The sequence below is a fragment of the Anolis carolinensis genome, chromosome 1 (assembly GCF_035594765.1).
Source record: "Anolis carolinensis isolate JA03-04 chromosome 1, rAnoCar3.1.pri, whole genome shotgun sequence".
Taxonomy (NCBI): domain Eukaryota; kingdom Metazoa; phylum Chordata; class Lepidosauria; order Squamata; family Dactyloidae; genus Anolis; species Anolis carolinensis.
Window position 1 is genome coordinate 258,163,918 of NC_085841.1, and position 18,433 is coordinate 258,182,350.

The following is an 18,433-nucleotide window of genomic DNA, read 5'->3' on the forward strand; positions in this document are numbered from 1 at the left end:
TTGAGTGAGTAGGGGTTCTTGTCCCAAATTAGATTTTTGTTCAACGTGCTTGTGGGTGGATATGGAGGTGTGCCTTCCATATTTGCACAACCTGCGTATCTACTGGATGACGGACGTGGTTACCTGAAAAACGGGCCACTGTTTCCTGACAATCCTCATAGGATGCTATGTTAAAGCTTAGAAAGCATAAATGGGTACAGATTAAATCTGTGACATCAGCTGATAACTGACTCAGCCGAAGACAAAGAAACCTGCATGCAGCTCTGAAAAAAAGAATCCTGTCACCATTATAACCATCTGGGGAGAAATTAATTTAGAGTTAGTGTCACTCATGATGATGGATACATGACTGAAGGAGTGATGGTACCAAAATAACTCACATAAAAAGGGGTGTACTTGGTGTTTGCTTCTGGGATCAAGGTGGCTTGAGCCAACTGTGCTAAATTCTCTCTCTCTGATCCCATCTACACTGTTATATAATGCAGTTTGAAATTTCATTATATGGACAGTGTGGAATCGTATAATGTTGTTTATCTGCATTGAACTGCATTATATGAGTTTACACTGACCATGTAATGCAATTTCAAACTGCATTATATGGCAGTCTAGAAGAGGCTTTACTCTCATTCTGAGGCTGATTTGCTTGCCAATAAAATCAATGGAAAAGTAATTGGCAATTTCCATGGGAGCTAGATCAAGATGTTAAAGCGTACTGTTTGTCTTAACTGCCAAGTGTGCATGTTCCACTGTGGTTAACCATTCATTTATGCATATGTTATTCCTGAATATTAGGCAGATTCTGCAATGAAAAAGTTGCTCTTTGCAAAACAGAAGCCTCTGGCCAAGGATTCCCTATTGAGCACCAACAGCTGATTTGTGCCATAGACTGAAAGATAGGGACACAAAGCTGAAGTGTTGCTTACAGCTACTGTGTTGCAGTGGGTTGAGTGCTTGTATAATAGTGTAAGAGACACAGCAAGCTTTTCCAGGACACAGTAGTGGTTGTGGAGGCAGCCTGCAGTGCCTTGTGCTTTAATGAGCTATTCTGGGATGAAAGAACTGTTTTGTTGTTTTTATGCCGAACATAACTCTGTGTTACCAGACGTCAGGGACATACACTTCATGTACACTCATGCCTTACTGTGTGGTTCATGTCTGAACCATTTTCAGAGTGGTACTTCTTGGAGAAATTGCCTTCTAGCATGAGACACTTCACACTGGAGTTGTCCTGTGAAAGGTGTTGTATTATTCTCACAAAGTATGTATACATCTCAAGAACTACTTTCACAATTAGTTCGTGCAGAATTCTTTGGGCCGTCAGCTTGGTATGTGTGGCACCACAGATGGAAGGATCTGGCAAGCTTTGGAAATCATGAAATGTGACAATGGGCACTCGGGCCTAAATCCAATTTAAGAGTAGTTTCAATTTAAGAGTAGATTCAATGAATAAGTGAGACCTGAGAAGTTAATGTTTGCATAGGTTTAACTTGATTTATTGGATCTACTCAGTTAGGACAGATACTTGCTGGGAATATCCTAGATCAGGGTTTCTTAAACTGGGGTTTGACCCCAAGTGGGTTCCCTTAGCTCAATGTTGGAGTTTCAGTTTTTTTCTGGATGTGATCTGTTGGATGTTTTAGACATTTACATCAATCTGTTGTACAGTGTTTACATGGACTCTGCAAAAGATGCTGCAGCTGTACTTCATAAAAAGGAAAATCAGCTTGTTTAGCAAACTTTGCAAATGCTGATGTGTTATCAGTGACAGTGAGGTTTTATATACCTAGAGCCCTGTTTTATATACCTAGAGCCCCCATTGGTGCAGTGGGTTAAACAGCTGAGCTGCTGAATTTGCTGACCGAAAGGTCGATGGTTTGAAACCGGGGAGCAGAGTGAGCTTCTGCTATTAGCTCCAGCTTCCGCTAACCTAGCAGTTCAAAAACATGCTAATGTGAGTAGATCAATAGGTACTGCTCTGACAGGAAGGTAACAATGCTTTATGCAGTCATGCCGGCCACATAACCTTGGAGGTGTCTATGGCAGGGCTGGCCCTAGGCAGTTTTCAAGGTGGTGCCTGGTACAGTGCCCAGAGAGAGAGGTGGGCAAACAAAACTAGGAAACAGCAAAATGCCTCAGGTTTCCCTACATTGGCCAGAAGGTTGGCGTTACCCCTTCAGACTCTGTTTCTATGACACTAATACAGTACAGGTAGTCCCTGAGTTACAAACATCTGACTTATAAACAACTCATAGTTAGGAACGGGGATGAGACAACAGGAAGTGAGAGGAATCTACCCCTAAGAAAGGAAATTCACTCCTGGAAGAGTCAGCATGGGGAGGCTTTATTACCAATCTTTGTTTCCACAACAAGCCAAATTTTTCAAAATCCCACTATCACAGGGACAGAAAATGAGGTGGAATCTTCTGAACAGGGACACAGACTCTGTGGAAGTGGACAATTTATGCCTCTCTCCAGACATTGTTGGATTACAAACTCTAACATCTGAATTGTGGGTGATGTGGATTGAAAACTTGTAGTGTGATGATGGCCACAGATTCCTTGCGTCAGGACTACAGGGGACTTGTGACGGCCACTGCTTTTAGTGAGCGGGAAGGCTCTTTAGAATAGATGGGGGCAAACGATGGCCTTCCAGATGTTGGGCTGCAAGTCCCATGAACATTACCATATAATGCAATTCCAGCTAGATGATATGGTCAGTGTGGGTTCATATAATGGAGTTCAATTCAGTTAAACTGAATTATGAGTCTACACTTGTCTATAATGCAGTTATATGTATTAAATGACAGTGTAGATGGGGCCCTAGTAGGTTTCTATGGCTGAGCAGGGAATTATAGTCCAACACTCAAACTTTCCCAAAACTTGTTGGAAATAGCAACCTCCCAAGCCTTTCACTATTTATTTGTTGATGTATATATTTGCTAACCTGTATTCTATGTATATGTTGATTTGCCAGTTTGACTGTACCTCTTTGGTTGTGGGAGGGGTTATAGACATGTGAGTGTACTGAGCATTTTCAGACTTAGGACTCCATTTTGTAGTCAGCCTACTTTATACCTCATTGGAGGTGGATGTCTGTTTCTGTTCCTGCACCTCAGTGGAGGTGGATGCATGTTGCTGTTTGAACTTCAACAGAGAAGTATGATTTACGAACTTCAATGAGTACAAATTTACCTAAAGACTGTGGACTATTGATTAAGAATGTTACCCTGTATACTCAACACAGAGAGAAGCTACATCCAGTCTGTGACTGAACTTTAATAAGAAATGTGTCTGTATGGTGAATTAATACAAGATGTTTGTGAATAAACAAGATAATGTTTTTCAAAGAAGTCTTTGCTTTTTTAAATCTCTGAGTGCATATTTTAAACTAAGAGGTTTCAAGGGAGTGGTTGTTGTATGTTTTCCGGGCTGTATGGCCATGTTCTAGAAGTATTCTCGCCTGACGTTTCGCCCACATCAGGAGAGAATACTTCTAGAACATGGCCATACAGCCCGGAAAACATACAACCCTGTGATCCCGGCCATGAAAGCCTTCGACAACACATTTCAAGGGAGTGTTTATCTTTTGGGCAACTGCAATTTCAACTTCAAAGAAACAACCATCCTCTGCTAACCAAATATATCTTTTGTAGTGGCATGTCTTTGTCCTTGGCAGTTCAAAGACACCTTTTAACAGCTGAGTTACCTGTGTGCCATTACACGAATGCTTATGAATATCACTTGTTCAAAGAGTTCACTTCTAACAAAGTCATGCTTTTTTGACTAGTGGTTTTCAAGAGGTGGTCTTCACGTGTTCATGGAGATTCACATTTGCCAAACGGATATGACATCATTTCTCTTTTTCAATAAGGTTATGATTGCCATTTATTTCCAAAGGAATTTCTGCCCAGAGACTGGGTGCTATTATTTCCAATAAAACTTGTGTTGGCTTTGAGACTTGGGGCTGATGCAGTTGGACCCCACTTTCACCTGGCAGGGCTCAAGCGCGATAGGATCCCGAGAGTTGTGGTTGGAGGCCTTCCGCCTCCGCTGCCAAAGAGCGCTGCTGCTTGGCCAAACCACAACTCCCAGGATCCCAACATTGACCCATGGCAGTTAAACCTGCAATTAACTCTACAGTGTAGATGCAGCCTTATAAGACTGAGATGTTGTTGGGACAGACGGACCCCTCAACGTGTTTACGGGGCTGCTTAAACCGGGAGACGGGCGCCAAGAGCGGAGCCTCTGCCACGGAAAGGGCCGCGGACCGGAAGCCCCTCAGGCCGCTCTGGCCTCGCGCGGCAGCCCCGCCCCCTCCAGGGGGCGTGTCGGCGAGAGAGCGGGAGGGGGGCGGGGCGTGCGGCAGGCATGCCAGCGAGGAGCCAGGCGCGCGAGGAAGGAAGGAAGGAAGCCACGCCCATTTGGTCCGCCCCGTCCAACCCGCCCGGCGCTCCCATAGGCAGGCGGTCCCGCGTGGGGATTGCCATGGCGACGAGTCGCTAGGCGCCCGGCTCTTTCTCTCTCTCTCTCTTTCTCTCGTGTGTGGGAGCCGAGTTCAGAGCTCGCAGGGGGCCCGGAGCGAGAGGCGAGGAAGCCGAGGGCAGCCGGCAACAGGAGCAGGCGCAGGGTCCTCGCCCTCGAAGGTGAAGGGTGGGCTGGGAGGCAAAAAAGGGCGCCTCCTTGGGCGTTGAGCCGGAGCGGCTGCTTGGCCTGGCCTGCCCTCGAGGTGCAGGCGCCCAGACGGCACCGCCAGAGTCCTGCAAGCAGCGCTGGCCTGAGGACAAGGGCCAGGAGGAAGCCGCCCTGGCAGGCAGCGCCCTCCACCCCAGGCACCCTCCAGGAGGCCAGCCCCAAGGGCCTAAGGGGTGGCCATGTCTCCTTGGAGCCCGCCCATGGGCCGGGACTGTGGCCCTTGCCCCGCCAGTGGCCTCCCCTGGCTCTGAGGATGGGCAGCGGGGGGTCCTCTGGCCGGGAGGAGCGGCTGCCTTCGTCGGCTGAGGAGCAGCTGAGCTGCGGGGACCAGATGCTGGAGCTCTCGGGGCGCTACCTGAAAAGGTTGCCCATCCCGGTGTGTTCCCTCAGCACCTTGCAGAAGCTGTACATCAGTGGCACCGGCATCACGGAGCTGCCCGAGGAGATCGAGGGCCTGCAGGAGCTGCGCATCCTGGCCCTGGACTTCAACAAGCTGGAGGAAGTGCCCGAAGCGCTGTGCCGCCTACCCCACCTGACCCGCCTCTACCTGGGCAGCAACCGCCTCTTTGGCCTGCCGGCGGAGTTCTACCAGCTCAAGACCCTCCGCTGTTTGTGGATAGAGAGCAACTACTTGTACCGCTTTCCCCGGGCCTTGCTCCAGATGCCTGGGCTACAGTCCCTGCAGATGGGTGACAACCGGCTCAGAACGCTTCCCAATGGCCTGCCACGCATGAGAGGGCTTAGGGGACTCTGGCTGTATGGGAACCGCTTCGATGAATTCCCAAAGCCTTTGCTTTGCATGACCCAGCTTCACATCATGGACCTCGACCGCAACAAGCTGACGGAGCTTCCCGACTTGAGCCACCTGCGGAGACTTCGGCTCTTCTCCTATGACCACAATCCCGTGGAAGGCCCCCCGAATGTGGCCGACAGTGTCGTGGTGGTGGGCGAGGGAGCCCAGGAGTTTATGGAGGCCCGGGAGGAAAGGCTCCAGGCCCTTCGGGAGCAGGAAGCAGAAGAGCAGGAGGAGATAGAGTCTGAAGTTCTGCAAACCAACCTGAAAAATGACTCTTCCATGTTGGATGATGGGGAGGGCAGCTTTTCGGCTCTGGAATGCTCTCCAGAAGAGACATGAAGCAGGACACACAGCGTGGTTGTTGCTAAAAATAAACCTCATAGATATTGATAGGCTTCTGAATATACACATACCTTTCAAAGAATTGAGGGCTGGACACTGTCAGTGGACTCAGAAACCGTGGTTTTGGAGGCGGGATCTCGAGCAATTCTTGAATATGGCAGTTGCCAGCCTATTGCAAAGAACACAGGATGGCAAATCCCAGCTCACACCATTGTACTGAACTATGGATATCTTCATTCCTTGTGAACAGCCTTCCTAATTCTAGGATATGAGGGATGGAGTGGGTGACATGGATGAGATGTTTGCACAGTGGATAATTCCATTGTATATTGTCTTTGAAACGGTTGTCCCCAACTGAAGGCATGGATAATGGTCACATTGTGCTAAAAGCAGAGTATCAAATAGATATTACTTTTGTGGCAGGCAGTTAAGTGTGGGTGATTCCACCTCTGGAGTGTTACAGTGAGTCTCAGCAACAAGACAGGATAAAGCCATCATGTTTATTTATTTACCCCTATCCTCAGGTGTTGGCTGGGAAAGAGGGGAGTTGCTGAGCTGAGAGTGTGAATGTAAAATCTTATTTTGTCCCATGAATCTTAACCTACTACTGGAATTAGACTTGGAGAAAAGCTTACCCTGACTGCTCCTTCCAGCTGTCACGTTTGAACTCTTGTTTGTGCAGTGCTCAATCCATCCCAGAAAGTGGTTTGCCTGCGCTCTTTGTATGGTGGGAAAAGAGCTGTGCCTGCTGCTACGCTGCTTTCCTGGACTTTCAATTCCCTTAAAAGGGCACAGAATCAAAAGTGATGTGACCTGGGCCATTGCAGACTCGTGTGGATCGTAGATAGAAGAGTTGCAGCCGCTGGACTTTTCCCTGTTTTGCAGGGTGGCAAGTTCATTCTGGTGTGGGACTCTCTGGCTAGATTTATATTAAATCTAAGCAATAAAAGCACAGAAAGTGGAGTGAGAGGGCTGAAGTGGGCACAGGACACAAATTCTCAGGGAGATTGCTGGAGAAGCGGGAGACCAAAGCTGCTGGGTGGGCTGGGGCTATTTTTAAAGAGTGTTGTAAATGAAATTATAACACCTGGTGAAAGCAAACAAGTTTATCTGGCATTTGTGTTATTTATAAAATCCTCTTTTTTGCTGATTTCTTAACGAAGACTCCTTTGTTTTTGCGGCTTTTTTGTCTCTATTTCTTTCTCCCTCCCTCCCCCTCAGCCTGCCTCCCTTCTTTTTCTCACTTTGCTCCCTCCTCTTGTCCTCCCTTCAATGCTAACCACCACTGCTTCCTTTCTTCTCTGCTCCATAACACACCTCAGCTGTGTTTGATCTCTCCTTGGACTGATTTTGCTGAATTTGGTCCTGTCTCTACATTGGGATGACATGTTCCCGGAGCGTTGCCAAAATAAACATCTTGGTGTTGGATTTTTTAAAGTGAAATTATGATTACATATGTCACAGCTTTTTATTAGAAAGAGCAGAGGTAGCTAAACATTCTAAATTCTGTATTAGTGATAATGACTATGTTGTTGTTGTATGCCGTCAGTCCTGAAAACCTATCCTGAAAACCTATCACAGAGTTTTCTTGATTTTCTTTGTTCAGTGGGGGTTTGCCTTTGCCATCCCCTGGGGCCGAGAGAGTGTGCTTTTCCCAAGGTCACCCAGTGAGTTTGCATGACTGTGTGGAGATTCAAATCGTCCAACCTTTACACTGCTACACCATACTCCTACTGTATATTAGGTCAATCAAAAAGCACTTTTTATTACAATTTCTTTTTCATTTATCTGCAGTGCTCTCTTATTTCATGTTATTTTTTTCTTTTTCAATACACATCCTTCACTGTGCAGCCAGTTTTGCTGTTTCCGATAAGAGTGGAGAGACTTTGTCTTATTCTGAACATTTTTTCATAGACACCGAAATGCAAAGTGTGAGAGTCACTCTTTTGCCTTGGATTGTTTACAGATTGCTGATTCATTCAGAAGGCTTTCTCACTTTTATCAGTTCAGCCACATCATCACCATGTGTTTTTGAGAAGTCTTTTGCCATAGATCTGTGGTTGCACAGCTGGATGCTTCATGCACACCTTTTTTTGACAGCTGCCTGCTGCTGTTCACAATTGAATGCCACAGCATTAGCAGCAATTTATTGTTAGAATCCAAATCTATTTTTAGCTTTGTAGAGTTTACTGCAGTAGGGATGCCAGTTCCACGCATAGACTTCTGTATGCATTTTGTCATGACTAGCTGTAAAGTTGGCCAGAGATAGGCTGAGCTTTAACTTGCCATCCTAACTAGGACAGTTTCCCATTGTTCTTTCCCACCCCACCCCCTCATTGACAGGCTTAGCAATTAAATATTACTTTTATTGGATGCCTGACTTTGGTTCAAACTTCTGGAGATTAATTTAGGATTGCCAGTGTGGAAACTGAAGAGAGTGGATGTGCAGAAGAGTGAGGTTCAGTGTGTGTTCCTTGTTACCTGCTACCATGACCTGATGAGTTTTTCTTTCATACGACCACTAAAGCTTATATTACCCCTCCACTTTTCAGTCTAGTAACCTTGTGACCATTAGTGCTGTATTGCTGCATTGGACTCGCCACCATTGATGAAAAACCAAACAAGAACCTATACAGCAGGCTCTTTCAGTGTTTGGTAGATACAGATGATTTTTGGGAATGGGAGTTCTTGTTAGCTTGAGTTTAATAGTCAGCTCTTGTAGCTGATAAGCTTCTTTTATAGAAGGTTATGGAATTCTTGTATCTTGGTAGGCCTCATATTTGTCCCTTGACAAATTTCCCATGTTTACCAAGCACTGAAAACTTTAAACCACAATAAATAATATGATCTGATCCCTAAAATGTAGAGTCATATGTGTGCTGATTGGAAATTGGAATTGCAAGAAGTAATTCTGATTTACAGCAATGCACATATTTTTGACTTTCAGGTTGTTTCTTCACTGGAGCTCTTTAATAGTGTGGAGACATTGTTTTTCTGCAGTTTGCTGAAAGTAAACACCACCGTGTGGTACAGGTTGAGCATCCCTTATCTGGAATACTTCAAAACCCTAAATTGTCCACTTGCATGGTTGATACAATGACACCTTTGCTTTCTGCTTTCATGAACAAAATTATTAAAAATATGGTATAAAATTGCCTTCAGGCTATGTCTGTAAGGTGCACATGTGATAAATGAAGTTTGTACTTAAACACGGGCCCCATCTCCAAGATATCTCTTTAAATATGTATTTGTAAATACAGATATTTCAAAATAAAAAATCTTAAATGCTTCTGCTTTTTGAATAAGGGATACTCAACCTACTGTGTCATCCATCAAGACCCATGTTAATGGTAGAAATCCTTTTAAAGTGTTTACAAAGAGCTTAAAGTAAATCCTGTTCAGTAAAGTATCCTGTAACTTTAACTAGAAGCTACCTCCTTGGGGATTCAAGTTGTATTTGCTCTGTTCATTATGGCCATAGCATTACTGATTAATTACACCATAATCGGTCTCCTTCCTCTCTGATACCTGTTGGTCGCTTTAACTGCTGATCTCACTTATTATTTGATTCTTCAAAAATATTGTGGTACAGCAGTACTTTTAAATGTGATAAAGAAAAGGAAAAATGATGTGGGAAAGCAGAATTTAAAGGGCTTCCTGGTGGGGAACAGGATCTTATTTATTAAAGGGCAATTCATTATTTGGGCTCTGGCCACACAGAACAGAAAACAACTAGAAGCAAAAGCTACAAGGAAAATCCTAATTAAAGCCACCTTAGTGCTGAAATACCTTAATAATACTTTGCTTGTTCACAGAGAAAGCTTAATGTCAATTTTTGAAAAATTAATTATGCTTTTTAATTAAGAAAATTGTTAAATCAGATTTCAAAAAAGACAGGCAGACAACACAGAGGACATTGTAATATTATGAATGGGCAGTGTCATCTAGCTTGTTTTTTTTTTAAAGTCAGTGGATGAAAGATATTTCCTGGCCTAATGCTTAGTGTGGAAGCAACTGTAGTCTTTTCCATGACACATGACAATATTAAAACAATAAGCCCATTGTTATTTTTACCTGCCAGTAAATTGACTTCAACCCTCTGAGTGAGAGACCTTCAAGTCACCTGGTCTGGAGAACTCAGGGCTGTTACTTCCTTACAGAGTCTGTCATCTACAATGTAGCCTTCCTCTTTTGCCTTCCACCTTGTCAAGCATTAATGTCTTTCCTAATGAGTCGTATTTTCTTATGATATGGCTAGAGTATAACAGTCTCAGTTTAATCATCTTGGCTTCTAAGGAGAGATCAGGCCTGATTTGTTCTAGAACTCAATAGTCCAGGGTATCTGCAGAATTCTCCTCTGGCACCTTATCTAAATGAGATGATGCTTTTTCTATCAGCTTTTTTTCACTGTGCAGTTTTCACAACAAACATAGACATTGGAAATACAATGGCATGGTCTTCTAGAATGACTCTACAGTAATTTCTGGGATATAATTAATTTCAGTAGGGTTTGCTATTATCCACAGTTTCCTGTTTCTGTGATTACTTTAGGAATGTTAGTTCAGGAACACGAATGGGGTATGTGTGTGTCATACTGTACTTCATTGTATTCAGACATATTGATGCAGCTGCCCAAGGAAAGAACATTCTGAATCTGTGCTGTGAAACACAGGTTCCTTCTGCTTAATGCTTTGTGGTTGCTGAAGATGTCTTTCCTCAGTCGAAATCTTTAGTAGAATTCATAGGCTCTGGGTTTCCTTTATTGGCACTGGCTTTGGTTAACATTCAGGAGGTACAGAATGGGGCCACAACACATCATTTAGTTTTCTTTTAATAATTGAAGGAATGATACAATAACACTTCTTGAATGTTCCTTTTAGAAAAGAAAAAACCCATCTTATTATATGCAATATATTGCATTTTGGGAGGACGGTGACAGTGGCAGTCAGAATATTTGCTTTTTTACCCTTCGACTGCTAGTTTCTCAAAACTAAACATGCTGGCATGGTCAAACAAATATTGGTAGGGTTACAGTTGAATTTGGCAGAACTGTTTCTATGTTTAATCTGCCGCATAGCCATACCTAGAATCTTATATTTTGTCTTCACAGGACATTACTATGACAGCAACATCTCTTTCCTATCACTCTCATTAATCTTTGTAATCCACTGTATTAGATGTTAAAATGACTAAGTCACTCATATAGCAGGCCTATAAGAATCCTTGTTAAGACTCTCAGAGCCTTGTTCCAGTGTGACTCATTTTAGCTGTCACCATGTTAACCCCCCACCTGAGCAATACTATCTTCCCCTCCTTATCTCAATCTCTCCCTTTTGGCATCTCACGTTTTCTGCCTCCTTTGAGGGAATTCACCTGCTATACTCCCTCCTCTTACCAGAATCTATACATGTGACTGGCTTTGTGCTCCTTTCCATAACAAGTTATTGTTTTGCTGGCATTTTGTGTGGCCAGAGAAGAAGACATCTCCTTAGAACTACAGTAGAGTCTTACTTATTCAACATAAACGGGCCGGCAGAACGTTGAATAAGCGAATATGTTGGATAATAAGGAGAGATTAAGAAAAAGCCTATTAAACATCAAAATAGGTTATGATTTTACAAATTAAGCACCAAAACATCTTGTTATACAACAAATTTGACAGAAAAAGTAGTTCATTACAAATTAATGCTATGTAGTAATTACTGTATTTACAAATTTAGCACTAAAATATCACAATGCATTGAAAACATTGACTACAAAAATGCGTTGGATAATCCAGGACGTTGGATAAGTGAGACTCTACTGTATATAAATTTTAATGGCTTCATGATTAACTTGAAGGGTGCTTCCAGATAGTACCACCATCCCAGAGACAGTGCTCAGTTACTTGACATTCCCACTTTGACAAGCATATGCAGTAAGAAAAAAACAAGGGCAGCAAGAGGAAAACATGGCCGGGGGGGGGGGGGGGTACATATGTAAGAAATTGAGTATTTCTAGATACCATTATCTTGCTTCGTTTCCTGACGGGTTCAGCTGTTACCATCCTCTACAGCTAATTCTTGTGTGGTTTTTCACTGCTTCTTCTATTTTACATCAAAATTGTGTTAGCGAGGAAAAGGATATCAGTCAAGATTTTATAGTGGCAAACCACCTGTGCAAAGGCTGTAGTGCTTTGACATCCCCTTCCTCAGGCTGGGAGATAGCAGCAGTAGTTGTCATGGCAGGAAAAGGAGGTGGTTGACTTTGAGCTGCCTGTTTATTAAATGTATTACTTCTTGATGTTTCGTGGAATGAAGGAATAATGAGAATAGTAGCTTGGAAAATGGCTTGTACCACAGCACAGGTGATTTTTCAATTCACCCTATTACCCATAGTGTCTTGGCTCAGATCCTCAAAGCCAAGCTTTTAAGAAAAAGGCAGCACAGAGCTCTTTCCCCCCTTTTTGTGCTTTTGCTGCTCCCCCTGTTTTCATGCAACTATGCTGGTGGAGGTATAGGAATCTTGGCCAGGATTGCTAGCAGAAGGAGCACTTGGTTTGAAAACATTCATCAATTCGACAGCCTCTCTTCACAAATTTCCAGGAATCAGCCAGGACATGTTCTTTTGCAAATATCATAGCGTTACAGTGCTGTTATTCCACTTTAACTGCAATGGCTGCCTTCAGTGGAATTCTGGGGTTTGCAGTTTAGGGAGAATTTAGCATTCTCTGCCAAAGATCTTTTAGGTCTCACTAAACTATAAACATCAGAATTCCACCAGAGGCAGCTATAGCATTTAAAGTGGAAATTACTCTTGCTTTCTCCTTCATCGCGCAGTTCTGTCCGGTGTCCGACTGAGCTACTTTTCTCTAGCCTTTGGTGGCATATCTCCCTTCTCAAGTTCCATCCTGTACAGGTGGATCTCAGGTTGTTTAAGGATGTGACACCACACCTTTCCTGAAAATTAGTCTTTATAACAAGATTAGCACAACAATAGCAGTAACTGTGTCATGATAATAAATCATATATGCAAAGATGTAGCTTGGGGTATATGAAACCCAGAAAGCCCTGTTTAAAATATGGGACATCTCGTGTCTGTTGCAAAGTTTGACATCAACATTTTTTTTTCCTTTTTGAGTGAAGCAGTGAATACTGCTACCTACTGGAATTGGATTAAACTGTACTAGGACAGCAAGGGTGGGTGGCTTGTCAAATGACAGAGACCGGTTTGTCATGCTTCACTATTTTGGGCATTAATCATAACTTATTCTGGGATAGTGAGAAAAGAAGCAAGAATCACTGATCTTGCCCGAGAGTTAACTTTCTACAGGCCTATAGAACTGACATGAACCTTGGAGGTTATTTTGTTTATCCTTTTTTTCTTTGAGATTATTTCTCTCTTTTTAAAACCAACCCTCAGAGACTGAATATGTAAGGACCTTGTTTCAGATCTTGGTTCTAAGATAATGTCCTTGTTCTAGGATATTTCCTCATGCTCTTGGGGGTACTCTTGAGATCATAGATAGCTTTCCTGATATCTATCAAAGGAGTTCATACACTTCATTCTTAATTACTTGCTTATGTATTTGGACATCTGGGACTGTCAAGCAGTATTAGATTGCTTGGAAAGTTAAGTGTTCATTGACTTCTAGCATGCACATTTGTAAGAACAGTGCTAGGAAAGGGCTCAGTTTTGGTCTAGCAACAATATATTTATTTCCATTTGCTTTTACTAATTGTCCTGCAAGGATTGTCCAGAAGAAAGGGAATCTTCCTGTGAGAAAAGGAGGATTTGCAAGGGCACTGTGTAAAGAAAGCTACAAAATGATGAGAAGAGAGGCAAGAGCTGCAAACATTATTACGTCTTTCCAGAAAAGCTTCAGAGATGCGCAATGTTTTATAAGAAGAGAAGTGGGCAGGGGAAACATAAGGAGAACTGGGCAAAGGCTGTCATACTAACTGGCTATATTAAATGTAATATATTGACATGGAATTTCCATGGTGGCGCTTTGCAAGGCAAAAGAATACAAACAAGAACATTTTTCAGATGGCAGAGTACTGTTGAAGTCAGGGGACCATCTGTACCAACTTACTGGCAAAAAGAACATAAGCCTCTTGCACTTTTTTCAGAGACAGTATTTGCTAAACTCATTTAATCTAATCGGAATCAAAAGCAGAGGTGTCCCATCTCTCCTTCAAACCAGTAACAACGGTTTGCCTGGTCTCCGGTGTGCTGGCATAGTGATGCATAAATGTTAGTCTGTAGATCTTATGTGGTTTGGAGATAACATAATGGCTGAAAATGCTCAATATCACTGGAGGTGATGTGAAAGAGCCATTGCCATGTTTGGTGGCTTACTTCTTCCCATGTCCACATTATATCATATCTACCCAAAGCAGTTTTGAGCATCGTCTTTATTAATTTAAAGTTGAGATTCCTATGAAAAAGCTGACTTGCTTTATCCTTTAGAAAGGAAATCAGATTCCTACCTCATAGAGCATGGCGTCCTCAAAAGGAACAAGTGATTAGATTTTTTCCCCATAGACATGTTCTGTAAATTGCTGAAGCATTAAGTTTTTGATTTGTTTGGTTTTATTCACACACATATACAATAATTGAAGTCCATCTTTTGTTTGCTCCTTGAGCCAGGGATAAAGTGCAGTTAGTTAAAAACAAGACTCATATCATCTATGATCTCTTCAAAGATGAGGGAGCTGACCTGGCATGCCTCACTGAAACCTGGCTGGAAGATGATAGTGCTCCAACTTGGGCCCAGACCCTTCCAGCCAGGTACTGTGTCAGGGAGCAGGTGAGGGAAAGTGGGCAGAGAAGGGGGGTAGCTGTGATCTGTGAAGACCATCTTAACCTGACCAGATTACCTACTAGGAAGCGGAATCACACTGAATGAGTGTACCTGAGTCTGAAAACCAGGGCTAGACTGGGGATTATGATAGTGTACCATCCACTCTGCTGCCTAACAGACTTCCTGGCTGAGCTCTTGAAACTGGTATCTGAGGTATTGTTAAAGTTGCCAAGATTTTTGCTTCTGGGTGACTTCAACATACCACTAGAGACCAGTTTGTCAGGTGCAGCTCAGGAGTTGATGGTATCCATGACAAACATGGACCTATCCCAATTGGTTTCTGGACCTACACATTCAGCAGGTCATACTCTTGATGTGCTTTTCAGCTCGGAACATACAGATCTGTGGGCAGAGGTGATCAATACCTCTAGAGTTGTCATGGACAGATCACTTTCTGGTCACTGTTACAACCTATCCCTGCAGGGGTGGAGGACCTATTAAAATGGCCCACTTTTGGAGGCTAATGGATCCTTTCATATTCTAGGAGGCCTTAGAGGGTTCTATGGCTCGCATCCCTGATGATCCTGTTGAATCCTTGGTCAATAAGTGGAATCAAAATCTAGCCAGAGCTATTGACACAATTGCTCACAAATGTCCTCTCCAACCTGTGACAAAAAGGGTCCCTGGTATACGGAGACACTCGGGGAAAAGAACAGGAAGGACGACAACTAGAGCACAGATGGTGGAAAACTAGACTTTTATGCAACAAGACATAGTATAGAGGGCACCTTTGCTCCTATAAGGTGGTAATACGTGCAGTGAAGAAAACTTTCTTCTCTGTACGCATTGCATCTGCAGATTCAGGTCCAGCCGAGCTGTTCAGAGTGGTGAAAGGCTTAACCCAGGTGCTCTCCCCTCCAAACCCATTGTTAGAACCCTCAGTAGCCCACTGTGATGCTTTTAACAACCATTTTACAGATAAAATCTCTCGGACAAGAACCGACTTAGATGCTGTCATTGGAGCAGAATCCAACAATGAAGTGTCCAGTAATTCTGTGAGTGGGATTACAATGAATCAGTTCCAATTGTGATGAGTATTGCTGTGGACAAGCTGCTATGAGCCTGCACGATCTCTTAGATCTTCCGGAGAGGCTCTCCTCTCACTTCCACCTCTATCACAAGCGCGGCTTGTTGGAACAAGGGAGAGGGCCTTCTCTGTGGTGGCTCCTCGACATTGGAATTCCTTCCTTAGGGAGATTAGTCAAGCCCCAATCCTGTCCACCTTTAGAAAACAGCTAAAAACATGGCTTTTCCAATGTGCATTCGAATAATCAACCCCTTGACAGACCCCTCCTATAGAAATCGCTTCTCTGCACCTTATTCCGCCCTGGTATTGGAAACAGCTTGACTCCCTTTCCCCATCCCAAATTCTCCTAGATAATTCTTTGGCACTTTGTCCAAACTTTATTAAAGATCTTGCAATTATATACTTTTGCACTTTTGACTTAACTGGCCCCATTCTACTCATTAGTGGTGATGTATCTTGTTTTTTTTTTTTCATTTTACCATTATATTTTGTCATTGTGTAGTATTGTACTACTGTGTTTTTAATCTGTTTTATCTTATTTGATTTGTTTTGTTGATACTGTTCATTTATGTTTTTAATTCTATTCATGTTTTTGTTTTGGGCTTGGCTCCATGTTAGCTGCCCCGAGTCTCTTCGGGGAGATGGAGGCGGGATAGAAAAAAGTTGTTGTTGTTGTTATTATTATTATTATTATTATTATTATTATTATTATTATTATTATTATTATTAGGGCAAGTAAGGAGGACAATCTGCTTTCTCGATCCCTGTCTCTCTTAGCTGGATGTCCACGGAGGAGATGCAATTTTATCTCAAATATAAGAAATTATTAATGCATCTCTCAGGGAGGGGAATTTCCCATACTATTTAAAAGAAGCAGTAGTTAGACCACTGCTGAAGAAACCCTCTCTGGATCACGTGGACGTTAATAATTACAGTGTCTAACCTCCCTTTTTTGGGCAAGGTGATTGAGAAGGCATTTGCCCTCCAACTCCAGGCTGTCTTGGATGACACACACTTCCTTGACCAATTTCATAGTAGGATACGGAGTTGAAACTGCTATAGTCGCCTTAGTGGATAATCTCTGTCTCAACACGGACAGGGAGAATGTGTGCTTCTAGACCTCTCAGCGACCTTTGATACCATCAACCATCCGCCTGGGCGGGGAGGGGGGGGGCTTGGCATCAGAAGCACTGTGATGCAGTGGGTCCAGTTGTACCTCTCAGGTGGGTTCCAGATAGTGGTGCTTGGGGATAGCTGCTCTTCCAAAAAGAATCTGCTATGTGGTATCCCACAAGGTGTCATTCTATCCCCAATGCACTTTAATATTTATATGAAACTGCTGGGAGAGATCATCCATAGGCCTGGGCAGGGTGTTATCAGTACAACTATCCTAATGTCACTCCACCGCCTGCCAGTTCGTTTGTGGGCAAAGTACAGGTTGTTGGTTTTGACCTTTAAAGCCCTACATAGTTTGGGTCCAGGTTACCTTCAGGATTGCCTTCTCCCGTACAATCCACCCCAAACACTTAGGTCTTCTGAAGGGTGTCTGCTCCAGCCTTCCAGAACCCGACTGGCAACTACCACCCAGAGGAACTTTTCATCGGCCACCCCTAGACTCTGGAACAACCTGCTGGTAGAGCTCCAACAGCTAAATCAGTTGGAGCCATCTAAAGACACATCTCGTCCGGCAGGCCTACCCAGATAGTTTTTAACTATGAATCTTAAATTCATGTCCTTTGTTTGATTCTGTTTTGTGTACTTTAATATGTATTTATAGAAATGCAGTTTTAATGTGGATCTTTTATAGAAATATGTATATTTGTTGAATTTTTGCAATGTTCATGTTTTTTAATTTGTGTTGTAAATTGCCTCAAGCTACAGGGAGAAGCAAGTAGAAATAATAATAATAATAATAATAATAATAATAATAATAATAATAATAATAATAAGCATGTAGCTGGAGAATCTAAAGTTTCTGATGCCCTCCATTGCCCAAAGTCACTTGGGAAGCTATGTGAGGAAGTTATCACGCTACATTAATTTTACAGGCAGGAAGCGCATACTTCAGATCTTTAATTTCTGGAATATCAATAGTTACCATGGGGAAATTTGGGGAGATAAGAGCTTTTTACAAGATGGAGAACAGATTTTAAAAATCACCTTATAGCATAGAGACAAATTGTGCATTCCAAATAGGAATCCTTATGAAACATGATAGAAATATTAATAAATACAGTTAGTTAGTTCACTGTGATTGTTTTAAGACAATGGTGACTATTAAATCCTCAATATTTCTGTCTTGTTCAAGTGTATTATATGTTGCCTTCATGCCGAAGAAGTCTGTTCCATAAACCATACTCTACTTTGTTATGAGTCAGTTATGATGACTTCTTTAGAGGCAGGATTTGATTTGATTCAGTCTAAAATCAGACTTGAAAAGTGTTTGTATGAAGCTAATTTGGATCATTAACTCATGTAGTAGTCACTATTGTCCACCCCTCCTATTTCTTAACATATTTTGCTGCTATACAATTAAAGATCTTTTTCATCAGCAAGGAAAAGAACTGAATTGTGGATATTCAGCCTATGAAATGCAAGCTATGGCACTGTTCTATGGCTCTGAACAAGGATAGGCAATCCTCAGCCTTACAGGATCCATTTCATTTGTTACTAGGACCTTTCTAACTAGAGTGTGATATAAGAGAGAGAGGGGGACATAAAAATTAAAGAA

At 42.7% G+C, this 18,433-nt stretch overlaps 1 protein-coding gene across 1 annotated transcript; it reads left to right on the forward strand.

The window, feature by feature from the left end:
• The first annotated feature begins 4,166 nt into the window (after positions 1-4,166).
• On the forward strand, positions 4,167-6,980 carry lrrc10b (leucine rich repeat containing 10B). The gene is made up of 2 exons (XM_008115860.2): positions 4,167-4,331; positions 4,460-6,980. Exons 1-2 carry the CDS (start codon positions 4,167-4,169, stop codon positions 5,825-5,827), a joined length of 1,533 nt encoding a protein of 510 aa, XP_008114067.2. The 3' UTR covers positions 5,828-6,980.
• The last annotated feature ends 11,453 nt before the right edge of the window (positions 6,981-18,433 follow it).